The following is a 13,703-nucleotide window of genomic DNA, read 5'->3' on the forward strand; positions in this document are numbered from 1 at the left end:
GGGATGCTGGCAGCTTACTCCTCTGCCCCTGAAAAAGAAGCATCCTGTCTGCCGCGCCAGGATGCCCACCCAGTTGGCACGGTGCCCCAGCTGCCAAGGCAGAGAGAAAGTTGATGCCTCACTGGCAACTGCAGACTGTAGAGGAGTCGTTCTGGGTACCCTCTTCCCCAGGGTGTCATGGGGCAGGGACTGAGTGGCCCTGACAAACAGCCCTGCTTAGAACCTTCAACCCCCAGGCCAGGATGGGCTGGTAGGAACTTGGAGAGAATTCCATGTGAGAATTGGCCAAGTTCTGGCTCTCTAAGATACGAGACTTTGGCAAGTTGCTCTGCTATTCTGATCTTTAGTGACTTCATTTGTAAAGTGGGAATACCATGATAGTACCTGCCTCCTAAAGCAGTAGCAAGGATTCGTTGAGATAGCCTGTCACTCAGCACAAGACCTGGCCCGTTAGAAGTACTCACTAAATGTGAGCAGTGCTTGTTTTTGTAGGGACTGAGGCTGGGTCTCAATGGAAGACTAGAGATGACAGCTTAGTTCGCCCTGCCCCTCAGGCCCTCAAATGGGAAATCTAGAAGGGCTGGTTGGCTTGGCACTGATGAGCTCCGTCTCCTTCTTTGCTCTCCTTCCCCTTCTCTCTCTAGGGGACACTACACAGAAAATGAGAACTGCTCACTATCCTACCCCAGCCGAATTGGACGCGTATGCTAAGAAGGTCGCAAACAACCCACTGACTATAAAAATCTTCCCCAACAGTGTGAAGGTTCCCCAGCGGAAACACGTTCGTCGTACTGTGAACGGCCTCGACACATCAGCCCAGCGCTACAGCCCCTACCCGACTCAGGCTGCCACCAAGGCAGGCCTGCTTGCCATTGTCAAAGTGCCAGCCAAAAGCATACTCAAGGACTTTGACGGCACCCGAGCCCGGTTGCTCCCTGAGGCCATCATGAACCCCCCAGTGGCGCCCTATGCTACTGTGGCACCCAGCACTTTAGCCCACCCCCAGGCCCAGGCTCTGGCCCGCCAGCAGGCCCTGCAGCACGCACAGACCCTGGCCCATGCCCCTCCCCAGACGCTGCAGCACCCTCAGGGTATCCCGCCACCCCCAGCGCTGTCCCACCCTCAGAGCCTCCAGCAGCCTCAGGGCCTGGGCCACCCTCAGCCCATGGCCCCAACCCAGGGCTTGGTCCACTCTCAGGCCCTGTCTCACCAGGGTCTCCAGCACCTCCCCACCCCCTTGCTGCACGGAGGCCGGAAGATGCCAGACTCAGACGCCCCCCCGAATGTGACCGTGTCTACCTCAACTATCCCCCTTTCCATGGCGGCCACCCTGCAGCACAGCCAGCCCCCGGACCTGAGCAGCATCGTGCACCAGATCAACCAGTTTTGCCAGACGAGGGCGGGCATCAGCACTACCTCAGTGTGTGAGGGCCAGATCGCCAACCCCAGTCCCATTAGTCGCAGTCTGCTCATCAATGCAAGCACTCGGGTGTCGACCCACGGCGTCCCCACACCAATGCCTTCCTGTGTGGTCAATCCCATGGAGCACACCCACGCGGCCACGGCCGCATTGCCCGCTGCAGGCCCTGTCAACCTGCCCACGGGCATCTCTCGAGCCCCCACTGGCTACCCTAGCGACCTCAAGCCAGTCGCCTGGAACCAGCACCAGCTGGCCCACCTACAGCAGATGTGCAGTGAGGCCGGCGGGACGCCGGCCCCTGGCCTGACAGGCAAGCATGCGGCAGGACGCGAGTTAGCGGGGCCTGGCTTTGTGGGCAAGGCCCCTGCCTACCCGCAGGAACTCTGCCTGGCGCAGGCTTTCCATCTGAAGCCACCCCTGGAGAAGCCAACCCCGTCCCCACCAGTCAACGGCCTGGCAGCCCCACTGGCCTACCCCAATGGTCACTACTTCCAGCCCCTGTGGAACAACATTCTGCCCACTCCCAATAGCGACAGCTCGGGGTCTCAGGACCTCGCCATGCCATTCCACAGTGGGCAGCCTGCGGGCGCACCCCTCGACTGCGCAGCAGCGGCGGCTGGGGCCCACTACCGGGCAGGGACCGGGGGCGGTCCGGTGGCAAGCCAGAACAGCCTGGTGCAGACAGTGGATTACCTAAGCGGGGATTTCCCGCAGGCCTGCTTCCGAGACCAGAGCCTGGCCATGCTGAGCAAGGCCCACCGAGCCCCTGGCAGCCGAGCCCCTGATCCCACAGATAGTCGAAATCTTCATATTCAGCACCCTGGGTATAGATAGGTAGCCCTGGTGCCCTCCACAAGCTACGCATCATACGTCACCCTCCTAGGTTTAGTCTTACTTTTGAGTAATTGGATAGTTTCAGAGTTTCACTGCTCCAACGTGATCATTCTTAGATATGTAAGAAAGGGAGTTTAGTGGGATCTAATTGAGGACAGAGGGGTATCCTCCTTGCTCTCATCTTCCCCTCTACCAGCCCCAGCAACTTTTGGGTTTATGTTGGGACCTCATCCCAACTTCAGGTTTTCTCTCCAATGCCTGCCTATCAGTGCAGTTCTTCCCCCCCACCCCCGACCGTTTCCCACCAGCCCCCTTTTGTCTCTTCCTGCACCTCTCACTGTTTCTCTATGGACTGAGGTGTGGGCTAAGGGAAGGGGCCCCCTAGGTCAGGTAGCTGTCGGTGCCCAGCCACCTAAGCTAGGTCTCTCCCCTGTCTGTCTCTCTCTCTCTGGGACTAAGAAGCCAGACCTCCCAAGTGCTCTGAAAGCCAATTCCTTGTTTACCCAAAGACCTCAAATCAAAACTGGCCCAGTCTGCATCTCCTCCCAGCCCCTCTCCTTTCCTCAAGGCTTTTGTTTTCATCTGCATTGATCCCAGAGCCACTGCACCTGTCCTTGCCACACACCTCAAGGGCATCCTGCACGCACATGACCATAGCCTTGAGACCAAGGGGAAAAAAAACCTGTGTTTGGATTGGTACCTTGGTTCCTGACTCCCTTTCCCTGCCTAGAGAAATGCCAAGACCATCCAGCACACCCAAGATCTTTCTCCCTGCTGTCTCTCTCCTAAGTCATCTGCTGCCCTCATCCCCCACTCCCCCCCTCCAAAAAAAGCAAAACAAAACAAAAAAGTCTTTCTTGAGGGATTAGGTAGTAGGTATGGGATGATCACATTGGAGTTTGGAATTAAAAACACTGAAAAAAAAAAGTGCATTTGGTTCTCTCTACACTGGCTAAGAATATTGCTCTACGCTGTAAATTTTAAACGTCCTGTTTCTGTATGAATGTAGTGTGGGTTTGAGTAGCAATGTGTGTGAGCGGCCCCACAGGTGCATTCACTGACTAGTCACCTTTCGCAACCCCTCAGTTTAACGAAGAAGAAAACACAAAGCCTTAAGCTCTTTGAGTTCTCCTTTACCAAACAAGCATGGTTCTAACACCTGGCGGTGGGCCTCTCAGAAACAGCCCCTCTGCCCCTCGCCCTTTCTTCGCCCGCTCCAGGCTCCAGGTCTCATTCCCAGGTGCCCATCAGCTGGCTAGAAATTTAAAACTTTTCTGTAACTTTAAACTTAGATTATGTTTTGTTGTAATGTTTTGCACCCTTCTGTTGAAGATGCATAGTTGGGCTCTTTTTTTTTTTTTAAACCAAATAAGCCCGCCCCTTTCCTCTTGTCTCTGGGGAATGTGAGCTGATGTTCTTAATTTAAGATTTTGGGTTTTGTTTACTATAGTATCCACTGTTCTTTAGCCAGAAATTCTCTAGTGATCTGAAGCAATGTGACTGAAGACCAGTTTTTAAATTATGTGTTTGGCAAGCTGCCTTATATTTAAAAAGAAAAAAAAGGAAAAAAATGCCTGATTGTGTTATGCCAAATGATAGCAACAGAAAGTCCTAACTCATTGTTCCCAATGGTTTTCCTGCCGTCTGTGCACACTGGCACCTCCCTGTTCTGAGCCCCCAGGAGCACCTGTAGCTTCTGGTGCGATGCCTTCTCCCTGTGTGTTGGCCACCATCTCACCCAGGGGCCCCTTCCAGTTCTCGCTTCTCTGAGTTAAATTCTCTGAATGAACACCATTGTCTCCCCTTATCCCTTGCTTGATCTCCAAACCAGATATTTTTGCTGTAATTTTTTCCAATGCCTCTCCCCAAAAGGTGAGCTGCCATTTTAGGAAATTGGACCAGACACCAACTTGGGGGCTTAAAATCAAACCTCAAACCCACCTCTTCCTGTGTAGGGGTGCAAGCCTCTGAAGCTCTCACTCCCACCCCTAGTCTGCATGGAAAATGTACTGTGACCCCCCCCGCCCCCTACCTACCCTCGCCTTTGGTGTGAGATGTTTCCTAGTTCACCCTGAGCCCCTCTCCCCCTCTGCCAGCCAACCCCCAACCAGCAATAAGGGTCCAAGCCAGGGCCTCCTATCCGCACCCCCTGCCTCCATTCCACACTGCCCCTAGAAGATACCTGGATCCCCACGCCGCCCACATACTGTAGCATTCATTCTCCATCTCCCTCATCTTCTCACCTGTGGTGGTTTATGGGTGTGATGGGGTTTTTAAGATTATTATAAACCAGTAAAAAGAAAAAACTCACCTTTGATCTTGTCCTATTCGTTTAATGCTGTCACTGTTTGAGATGATCTTTCTTCACGGTTTTTAGTATGTCTTAATTAAGAAAAGTAATTTCTCATTTTTAAGGGGACGCCTATAGTATTTGTCCCTGTCAGAAGCCCTCCCACTCCATTATCCCGGGCCAGGTGTGTTCAGTTACCCCCTGGAGGGCCCTGGCTGACTAGCCCTCTCCTTAGGCAGGGCTACAGGGGGCTTGGTGGGATTTAATGGTTAAGTATGGTTCGCTGCCTTTCACTGGAGGTCCAGTTCAATGTAATGCCCCTTTCACTCCAAGGACTATCGGTCACTGAAAAACGGGGATCTGGTTTGCTAATAAGCCAGCTTAAGACTAAACGACCCTTCCCCCCACCCCACAACCTTCTCTCACCTCGAACATTTTGGAATTTGAGGACCTCTGGCAGGTGGAAGTAATAGATGGTGTGATCTGTAGCATAAGAAGTGGCCCTCTCGGTGGTTTGAATCTTAAGGGTTGAGTACTGGTGGGAGAACTTTCTTCTGTCTGCAGGGGAAAAAAAAAATCCAAAAGAGCTATTTACGTCCCCCCCTCCTCCACTTTCTGCTGTGTTTGGGTCTGGGCTAAGATGTGATGGGGGGAAGGAAAGATCCCACAGGTTGTGGGACTCAGTGAGGGTGGAATCAGATGGTTAGGAGTTGAAAGCACCCTCCTGAGCATGCCCCTTTCTGTGGGGTGCCCTTTTGTGAAGGTGCTTTGCCTCCTTTACTCCTCACCCCATCCCAGTGAAAGAAAGCCCTCTTCTACCTGTGTCAAATGAGACCTGAAGTCAGCCTAGGGTCACAGGGCTAGACAGAGCAGATGGTTCGAGGTGAGCCCAGCTCACACTGTGAGGCAAAATCTGGCCCGAGTTCCACAAGCAATTATGACTGCCTGCAAAGGCACTGAATGAGGACTAGGCCTGGGTATGGGGTCAATCGCAATATCCACTGCAGGAAACAAAAGGCAGCACCAGCCGCCTTTGTGAACCTACCGCCTGGAATGGTGCAGAGGGAGCCCAAGCTTGATCCAGGCGGTTCTGGCTTGGAAGGCTTCTGCAGAAGAGTGGTTCTACCTGTTGCCGCGTGAAGCTCGTGCTTAGATGAAGGCATTTCCCCTGCTAGAGCCCATGGTCTTCTCTACCAGCTTCCAGGCTTCACAGTACCAAGACAGTTTAGATGAAAGAGCCATCTTTACTTTCTCAGCAAGGCGGCTAGCCAGGGCTTCATCTCTCCCTAGATCAGTGCATTTGACCTTTTGAAGGCTAAATTGGTTAGTTTCCCCAGGGTAGCTGTTCTCAGGCTCAGGCTTTTCCTATCACCTTCTGATAAGCTCTTCTCACCTGAGTCTCTGGGAAAGTAGAAAAGGCAGGCTACAGCCCTTGAACCTTCTCCATACTAAACAAAACTTCCCATACACTGGGCCTCTTTCTCAGAGCCAGGCAAGAGTAAGGCACTTTATGCTGATGAGTTAATCTTTATGAATCTAGCAGGATTACTTTAATTTTACCAGTGAGACTAAGGATGCCCCATGTAGCTAAGTAACTTGCCAAAACAAGCACAGCAAGGATCCAAAACCAAATCTACTGCCAAAATTAAAGGAAGCTAATCTTCTAGTGACTGCTGGAGCTTAAAACAGAATCCAGTGACAGGGGAGAAAAAAAAAATACAGGCCCTGCCCCAAATTAGCTGAAAGATCACTGAAGTCAATTCACTCATCTGTTCCTATTTCACCAGTCAAATGTGGATAATCACAGGTACCCATTTGAGGCCTGTATGAAAAGTATGGATGAGAAAATTTGAAGGCTCCTGCGTACAGTTTAGGAGTCCCTGGGTGTGGGCTGGGCTTTGGAGTTAGACTAACATTCATAAAGCACTCACAGACATCCCTCAGTATCCACAGGGAATTGGTTTAAGAATCGCCAGCGGATACAGAAATTCACTAAGTCCCTGATATAAAATAGCATAGGATTTGCATGTAACCTATACACATCCTCTGGTATACTTTCATCTCTAGATTACTTATAATACCTAATGCAATGTAATACTATGTAGATTTGCCCATGAGTGGCCAAAAACTTTTGCTTTTTGTAACTTTCTGGAATTTTTCCCAAATATTTCCAATTCACTGTTGATTGAATTCGAGGATGTGGAACCCACAGATACAAAGGACCGACTATTTTTACTGGGAACATGCATTGTCTTCACCACAGCCCACTAAGATAGGTCCTTTTATTAAAAGCTATTTCACTTGACTGTTATTAAATGAAATAATGCATATAGAGTGCTTACCAGTGTCTGCCACATCAAAAGTACTCAATAAATGGTAGCCATTATCATTAGACCAAGAAAGACCTGCCTACACCACAGGCACTAGTCCTTGGTGGGGTATCGGTATCGATCAGAGACTAAACCTTATAAAACGTCCACAGCCTGCACCTCCTTCCTCTAACCACTAGAGGGCAGCAGCAGGCAACGGTCCTCCACACAAAGCCTAGTGCAGTCCCTCTGTCTTCCACCAGAGGGCGATGCAGCAGGGCACCTGGATCCTGGGGCCAGAGCGGTTGCAGTCAGTCCCTGACTGGTCCCTTCACTTCACAATTGGGCCCTAAGCAACCCAGATGAGTCAGGCTGGAACCAAGGTAATAAATACAAGTCAGGATTTATTAAAAATCAGGGCTCCCCTGCTGTGCCCTCCTGGCACTAAGTAAATAAATAACCAGAGGGGACACAGCTGGGGAGAGGAGACATCAGATCTCAAGCCAGATTCTTTAACTACCCCTCAGTTTCCCAACCCCCCCCCCCTCCCCTATGGCTCTTGGGACATAGCACCAGCAGGCACCTCAGTCCCTGGAAGAGTGGCCAGCACCAAGGCATGTCTGCCCTGATCCCAGGCAACAGGCCCCGGGATCGCTTGTTTCCAAGCCCTTGATGACCCCCTAAGACCTGCTCTTCCCAGAGGCCAGGGCTGAAGCACCAAAAGGAGGCACCTGAGGGTGGTAGGGAAGGAGGGAGGGGGAACGGTAACAGAACCTAGGCAGCAGAAGCAGCTGTAAGGGGGTCCGGCCCCCTCTCCAGGCTCAGCCTGCCTGATGGAGGTCATTTCCCACCCCCGCTTTTTCCTATAGCTGGGTCTGCTCTCAGCTGAGGATCTTTCGGGGCAATTCAACAGAGGCACGGATGAAGACTGCATCATCCCGCACATAGTTTCGCTTGCGGATATCCTGGTGGGAGATGAATTTGGGGTAACCAAAGCCCAGAGAACTCTCATCCAGGGAGCCCCGCCAAGTGCCTGGTTTTTGGAAATTCTTCCAGTTTGGGTCAGGGTGAAAGGTCTCAGTGACATGCTGTGGCTTAGCCAGCCCAGGGTCGCTCTGATCCAGCAGGGAGAAGGTGACGCGGCGGGCAAAGGGCCACTCAAGGAGATTGTCAAAGGCACCTGGCAGCACACGAATGTAGAGCGAGAGATGTGTGCCCTCACCACTGCCATTGCCATTGAGGAATGCAGACACCTGCAGCTTGTAGCCATACTTATGCGTGTAGAAGGCGGGGCTGAAGCACTCGAGGTTGGGCTTGGCTTTGGCCTCCTGTAGCCTTCGCCCGTAACTGCCAATCTTCCAGATGAGCACGCCATCACTGCCCACGGAGAGCTCCTCCAGCTCTCTTCGCAGCTCCTGCAGCTCTTGCCGTTGCCGGCTCACCAGGGCACACATCATGGCCAGATGTGGCTTCACGCTCTCCTCCACGTGCCGTGCCATTGCCAGCTTAGGGCACTGTTGGCAAAGCCCCAGGCCATGGGGGAAGAGAGGAGAGTTAGTGGGGGCAAGTTCAGGGGAGAGGGGAGGAGCAGGTACAGGGTAGTGGGCACCCAGCTCTGAATGAGGAAGGTAGAGGGCCCTAGGAGGAGGCCGGAGCTGGCCAGCAGGGGAAGGGCTGAGGCTTCAGAGCAGCACAGCAGGGACCACTAAGGGCCTATGTCTGAGGTTTCAAGGACCAAGAAGTGAGCTGACAGGAAGGAAGAGAGGCATCTCACCCTGTGCTTGCAGCCGGAGTCTTTGAATGGGCACAGCACCAGGGCAGTGCTACAGCTGTCCTTGAGGTGGCCTGGCAGATCCTCCCGAGCCATGGTGCCCACACCACACTGGTTGGGGCATGGCACCGGCAGCCTCGGGCACTGGTACTGGTGGCTCTAGGGCCGCAGAGGCAGAGAGAAGCAGTCAGTAGCCTGACTCCCTGCTACCTGCCCCGCGGCCCACAGCTCAGGAAGGGCCTCACCTGGATGGTGTCAAAGACAAACTCCTTGGTGCAGTAAGTGCAAGGCTGGGTGCGCTTGGGGCACTCAGAGGTGGCATGCTGGGCCAGGAGCCGCCGCATCATGCGGGCACCGCACTTGTTCTCACAGTAAACACTCTCTTGCGGGCACACACCTTCGTGGCTCTGTGGAAACGCCAGAAGGGCTGAGTTAAGGGATCCCTGGGCCACCAGGTGCCCCACTCTCCCTCTACCCTCAATCAGGCCCCACCCACCTCAAAGGCCTCCCCGCTGAAGTCACAGCCACAGAACTCGCACTTGAGTCGCCGCTTGGGGCAGTCGTGCTGCAGATGCGCGGGCAGATCCCGGCGGCTCAGCTTGGCAGGGCAGCGGTTGGGGCAGGGGACGACATTGAAGCTGCATGTATTCAGGTGGCCCTGGTGGGAGGGGCCACAGTTAGTGCCTGCCCAGGGAGGGGTAGTCCCCCCACCCCGGCCCCTTCAGAGCCTCACCTGTAGGTGGCGAAGTGGCCCACTCCAGCGGCAGCCCTCCTCACTGTGGATGCAGCGGATAGGCAGGCCCAGGACCTGTACCTCCAGCTCTGGGTCTGGGTAGATCTGGGGGCAGGGAGGCGGGGAACTGGCCAGGGTCAGAGCCTGCTACAGTCCCCAGTTCCCACTTCCTCCACCCCAGATAGCTTAGCTCTCTCCCTTAGAGCCAGTAACAGCCCCTTGGTGTATATTCTCCTCTGTGCCCAGGGATAAAGAGTGAAGCAGGTGGTCTCTGCTCTAACACTAGATTCCAGGGTCCCCAACACGCTGGCCCAGGACGCTCCCTTCGGAGCAGCAGCCAATCGGCCTGCTCAGCCCCAGGCAGCCTCCACACCCTTTGCTTCCTTCCTCCTGGTACAGGGGTCCTGGCCCTCAGCCACAGGGCTGGCCAGCCATGCAAACGGGAGGGGACACTTCCGGTGGGCACAGAGCAGTTCTGTACCCCCCCACAGGCTGGGCATTGTGCCTGCCCTCCAGGGCAGACTCGGGCCTCATCTGCAACTGGCCTGGTGGGAGGGAAAAGGCCACGTTCATAGGGGTGCATGATTCCGCAGCACCGGGTTGACACTGGCCCCGAGCCCACTGGCTGCAGCAGCTCCAACCTCCACCGAGGGCAAGAGCCTGTACCTGGCACGGTGGACTCACCTTGGCATAGTCCAGAGGAAGTTGATCCTCAGGGCACTTGAAGACTCCTTCACTGTGAAGGGGGAGGAGACAGGGTCAAGGCACCATACTATGGGAAGAGAGATCCCTGGGCCCCATCCCCTCAACCAGGGTAGCCTCCTTCCCTCACCAAACCAGTTCCCAGGCAGCCCTACCGGAGAGGGCAAGTAGAGGCCTGAGGGTACCCACTTCTACAGGACCCCCAAAGATCCCAGCCCCTGTCCCGGAGAGGGTGGATTTGGGCCCAGTCGAGGCAGAGGCAGCTGCTTCAGACAGCATTTGGCCAACAGGTGGCAGCTGGCACCCCTCCCCCAGGATGGCAGCTGGACTGCGAAAGGAACAGGCTGCCCAGCCACCCAGTCCCCCAGGTTACTTTTCATTAGCTGGGCTGAAAGCTGTTAGGGGAAGGTGAACATGGATGGGCTGAGGTTAAGAGCCAGGGCTGCCCAGTCCCAGTGAGGGTGCCCAGCCAAGAACCCAGGGCAAAGATCAGCTTGGGGCCACCTTACCCCAACTCTCCCTCCTCCTATGTGGGTGTGTCTTCTAAAGCAAAGAGGAGGAAAGACTCGCTCCAAGGTACTCTGTTTACGCTCCCACCCAGTTCTCACGACCTGCCTGAGAAGGGGCTCAGTGTCTCCATTTTTTTTTGTTTGTTTTTTGGCAGTACGCGGGCCTCTCACTGTTGTGGCCTCTCCTGCTGCGGGGCGCAGGCTCCGGACGCGCAGGCCCAGCGGCCATGGCTCACGGGCCCAGCCGCTCCTCGGCATGTGGGATCTTCCCGGACCAGGGCACGAACCCATGTCCCCTGCATCAGCAGGAGGACTCTCAACCACTGCGCCACCACAGAAACCCAGTGTCTCCATTTTGCAGATGAAATAACTGAGGCTCACGGGTGAACTGGATATATCTGTCTGATTCCACAGCTCAGATAGTTTCTACTACGCTGTACACAGAAGAGAGGCTAGTCCAAGAAAAACTGTCCAGGCAAGCATAGTCGAGACTCTGGTCACTGCACGGCAGGCATCTGAAGCCTGCTGACCCTGTCCACTGCCCTCCGTCTCCTCCACCAATCCCACACCAGGCTGTTAGCACTCAAGGAACCTGTGGCATGCCTCCTCCTGCCAACATGGCCTTGCTGACCCTAGCCAGGGCCAGTCACGCATGCCTGGCGCGGCCTAGGCAGGGCAAGGGCTCACCCAGCAGGACTGAAGACCCTCAGGCATGGTATTTCTGGCAAGTCTGAGTCAGGTGGGTGGGAGGCAGGCAAGGATGAAGGCGGAAGCAGAGGCCACATGGCAGCCCTGTGCCTGATGGCACTTTGCAGGACGTGGGCAGTCCATGCCTCAGGTGCTCAAAGGATTTCTAGCACCCACCTCCTCCCCCTGACCCCACGACTACTACTGGGCATGCTGCCAACACCAAGAATAATACATGCCCAGGCACTGAGGAGGTATGCCCGTGCCCACAGGGTAACCAGGCTTCCTGGACCAACCTGAGTAACAGCGCTGGCAGGAGAAGGGAAAGAGGGGTGGGCCGTGGGGGAGGGGGTCTGCTTGGCTGCTTCAGGAATGTGCTGACTTAGTGGTTTTGGAGTCAGGGAGGGGACTGAGGCAAGTCCCCAGGCTTCAGGCAGAAGATTAGCCTGGGCAGCTTGGGGCCCAGCCAGGACAAAGGTTCCCCCGGTGCTACGGACACCCTAGCTGGTGGGGTGGGAGGCGCCTGTCCCACCATCCCTTCCCTCCCAGGCCTCAGCGTCAGGGTTCAGGCGCCAGCTGAGGTGGGGAGGCAAGGGCAGAGACTGCTCCAGGCCGTGCAGTGGAGGCCCAGGCCCAGGGGAGAAGACAGGATGGGGGGAAGGGGCTGTGGGAGAGGAAGAGGGGATTTCCGGGAGGGGGAGGGGAGAAGCAGCAGAGAGGGACAGAAGAGGGAAACAAGCCTGACAGCCCCCTCCCCCGTTCCTTCCCCGAGGCAGTCAGGGTAGGTCAGCTGAGGAGGGGGGAGGCTCAGCTGGCCTCATCTGGAAGCCAGAGGGCCGGGGAAGAGCCCGGGAGAAGACAATGGGGCTGTGTGTAGGTAGGGGAGTGTGTGTATACTGCAGGGAGGAGGGAGGCGGGTGAGGGAAAAGGAGGAGGGGGCAGCACAGCAGCTTGTGCAGGAGCATATGTGAGGGCAGGACCGGCCGAGGCTGCGGGGAACCGAAAACAAAGGGCCTGCTGAGATTTCCGCCGGGCAAGGGGCTACAGAGGACGGAGGGACGGAATCCCAGAGGTGCTCTCCCAGTCTGCGCCCCACGAACCCTCAGCAAACAGCCTCCTGACACAGGGCACTGGCTGACCCAGCCTTCCCCGGTGCTCTTGGCCCACGACCTCCCCACGAGACGGGGCTCCCTCTTCTTGCCTCCCCACACCCCGGACTAAGCAGGTCCCAGCGTGGACAGGAGACTCAGGACACCGCAGGGCGCCCAGAACTCAACGATTGCCCAAGAGTCCACGGAAGACCTGAGTCGGGAGAGGGCAGGGGGCGTTCAGTCACACCCAGGGTGCGACCCCCTCCCCCTCACGACTTCTAGACCACTCGCGGTACTCAGGACCCCCAAGGGCAGGGAGGGAAACCCAACGGGTTCCTGTTTCGGGGGAGACCGGGAGCGTCGCAGTCCTCCCTCTATCGTGCGACCACAAGCAGGTCGGGCTTACACCCCAGCTAAGCCTTTAGGTAATTGTGCGACCGTGGGCAAGTCGCAGTCTTTCTCTGAATTTGAATCTCATTTCCTCATCTGTGAAATGGGAGAACAATAGCTGCCGTTCTCGGAACGTCCGAAGAATCAGAAGAGCTTAAATGGGTGAAAACTCCGGAGAGGCTTAAGGTGCTGCGCCGGGCAGAGGGTTTTGTCCTCCTCTTCCCAGGATTCAAAGTTCAAGGGTGAGGCCGTTCTGGCTCTCAGGTGAGGGGGAAGGGCCGGCCACGGATCAGGAAGGGCGTCCTTTCCCACCTCCACCCTGCGGGAAGGCACGGAATTCTTCCCACCTGGCGCGTGGCACGCGGGACCCTACGGATCAGTGCGTGGGGTCCTCCCTCAGGGCCTAACGTCACCGCCGCCCTGTGACGTCACGGTGGGCGCCCCTGAGGTCACGGCGCCGCGGCGCAGACAAAGGGCCGGCGTGCCTCGGGCCTGGGTCCTCCCCCGGCGGCGTCTCCCACCCCCACCGGCCGTCCCCCGCTCCCGCCGGGCCGCACCTGAGGAACTCCTGTAGGCAGGTGTCGCAGAAGCGGTGGCCGCAGGTAGAAACCTGCACGGGCTCGCGCATGGGCTTCCCGCACAGCGGGCACAGCAGCCGCCGCTTGGGCTTCTCCAAGAACTTGTAGTCAAAGCCGGGCATGGCGGGCGGGCACGGGCAAGCGGGGCCGGGTTCGCGGCGGCCCCACAGCCCGCGCCTCGCTCCGGCCGCGCTCCCGGCTGCGGGCGGCGCCGACTGGCAGCCGCGGCCTGCGCCCAGCCCTTGAGCCCGCCCGCCGGAAGAGGGGGCGGGGCCGTGTCCGCGCGGTCCTAGTGCCCGCCCCGCCGGGCTCCCCACCCACCCAGTCGTCCGGCAGCTTCGGGGTCGGCACTTAGGCAGGCTCTCCCCCTCCAGGAAGCAGGGTCTCCT

General features: G+C 56.5%; 2 protein-coding genes across 9 annotated transcripts in view; one reads left to right on the plus strand and one right to left on the minus strand.

Moving 5' to 3' along the window:
• Nucleotides 1-4,564, plus strand: part of FAM222B (family with sequence similarity 222 member B) — a 75,462-nt gene extending 70,898 nt beyond the window's left edge. For 4 of the 8 annotated variants that reach the window (XM_067021281.1, XM_059047314.2, XM_067021282.1 and 1 more), the window contains one exon: nt 645-4,564. In XM_067021281.1, the coding sequence (XP_066877382.1) occupies nt 645-2,254 (1,610 nt within the window). In that variant the 3' untranslated portion in view covers nt 2,255-4,564. The remainder of the gene's footprint in view (nt 1-644) is intronic. The other 4 variants (XM_067021283.1, XM_059047317.2, XM_067021284.1 and 1 more) reach the window with 1 other exon arrangement.
• A 2,673-nt stretch (nt 4,565-7,237) lies between these two features.
• Nucleotides 7,238-13,541, minus strand: TRAF4 (TNF receptor associated factor 4). The gene is made up of 7 exons (XM_059047320.2): nt 13,294-13,541; nt 10,042-10,093; nt 9,358-9,462; nt 9,121-9,282; nt 8,870-9,031; nt 8,628-8,783; nt 7,238-8,367 (listed from the first exon to the last, which is right to left on the minus strand). Exons 1-7 carry the CDS (start codon nt 13,434-13,436, stop codon nt 7,735-7,737), a joined length of 1,413 nt encoding a protein of 470 aa, XP_058903303.1. The 5' UTR covers nt 13,437-13,541; the 3' UTR covers nt 7,238-7,734.
• Between the last annotated feature and the right edge of the window lie 162 nt (nt 13,542-13,703).

The sequence above is a fragment of the Kogia breviceps genome, chromosome 19 (assembly GCF_026419965.1).
Source record: "Kogia breviceps isolate mKogBre1 chromosome 19, mKogBre1 haplotype 1, whole genome shotgun sequence".
In the NCBI taxonomy this organism is placed as follows: domain Eukaryota; kingdom Metazoa; phylum Chordata; class Mammalia; order Artiodactyla; family Physeteridae; genus Kogia; species Kogia breviceps.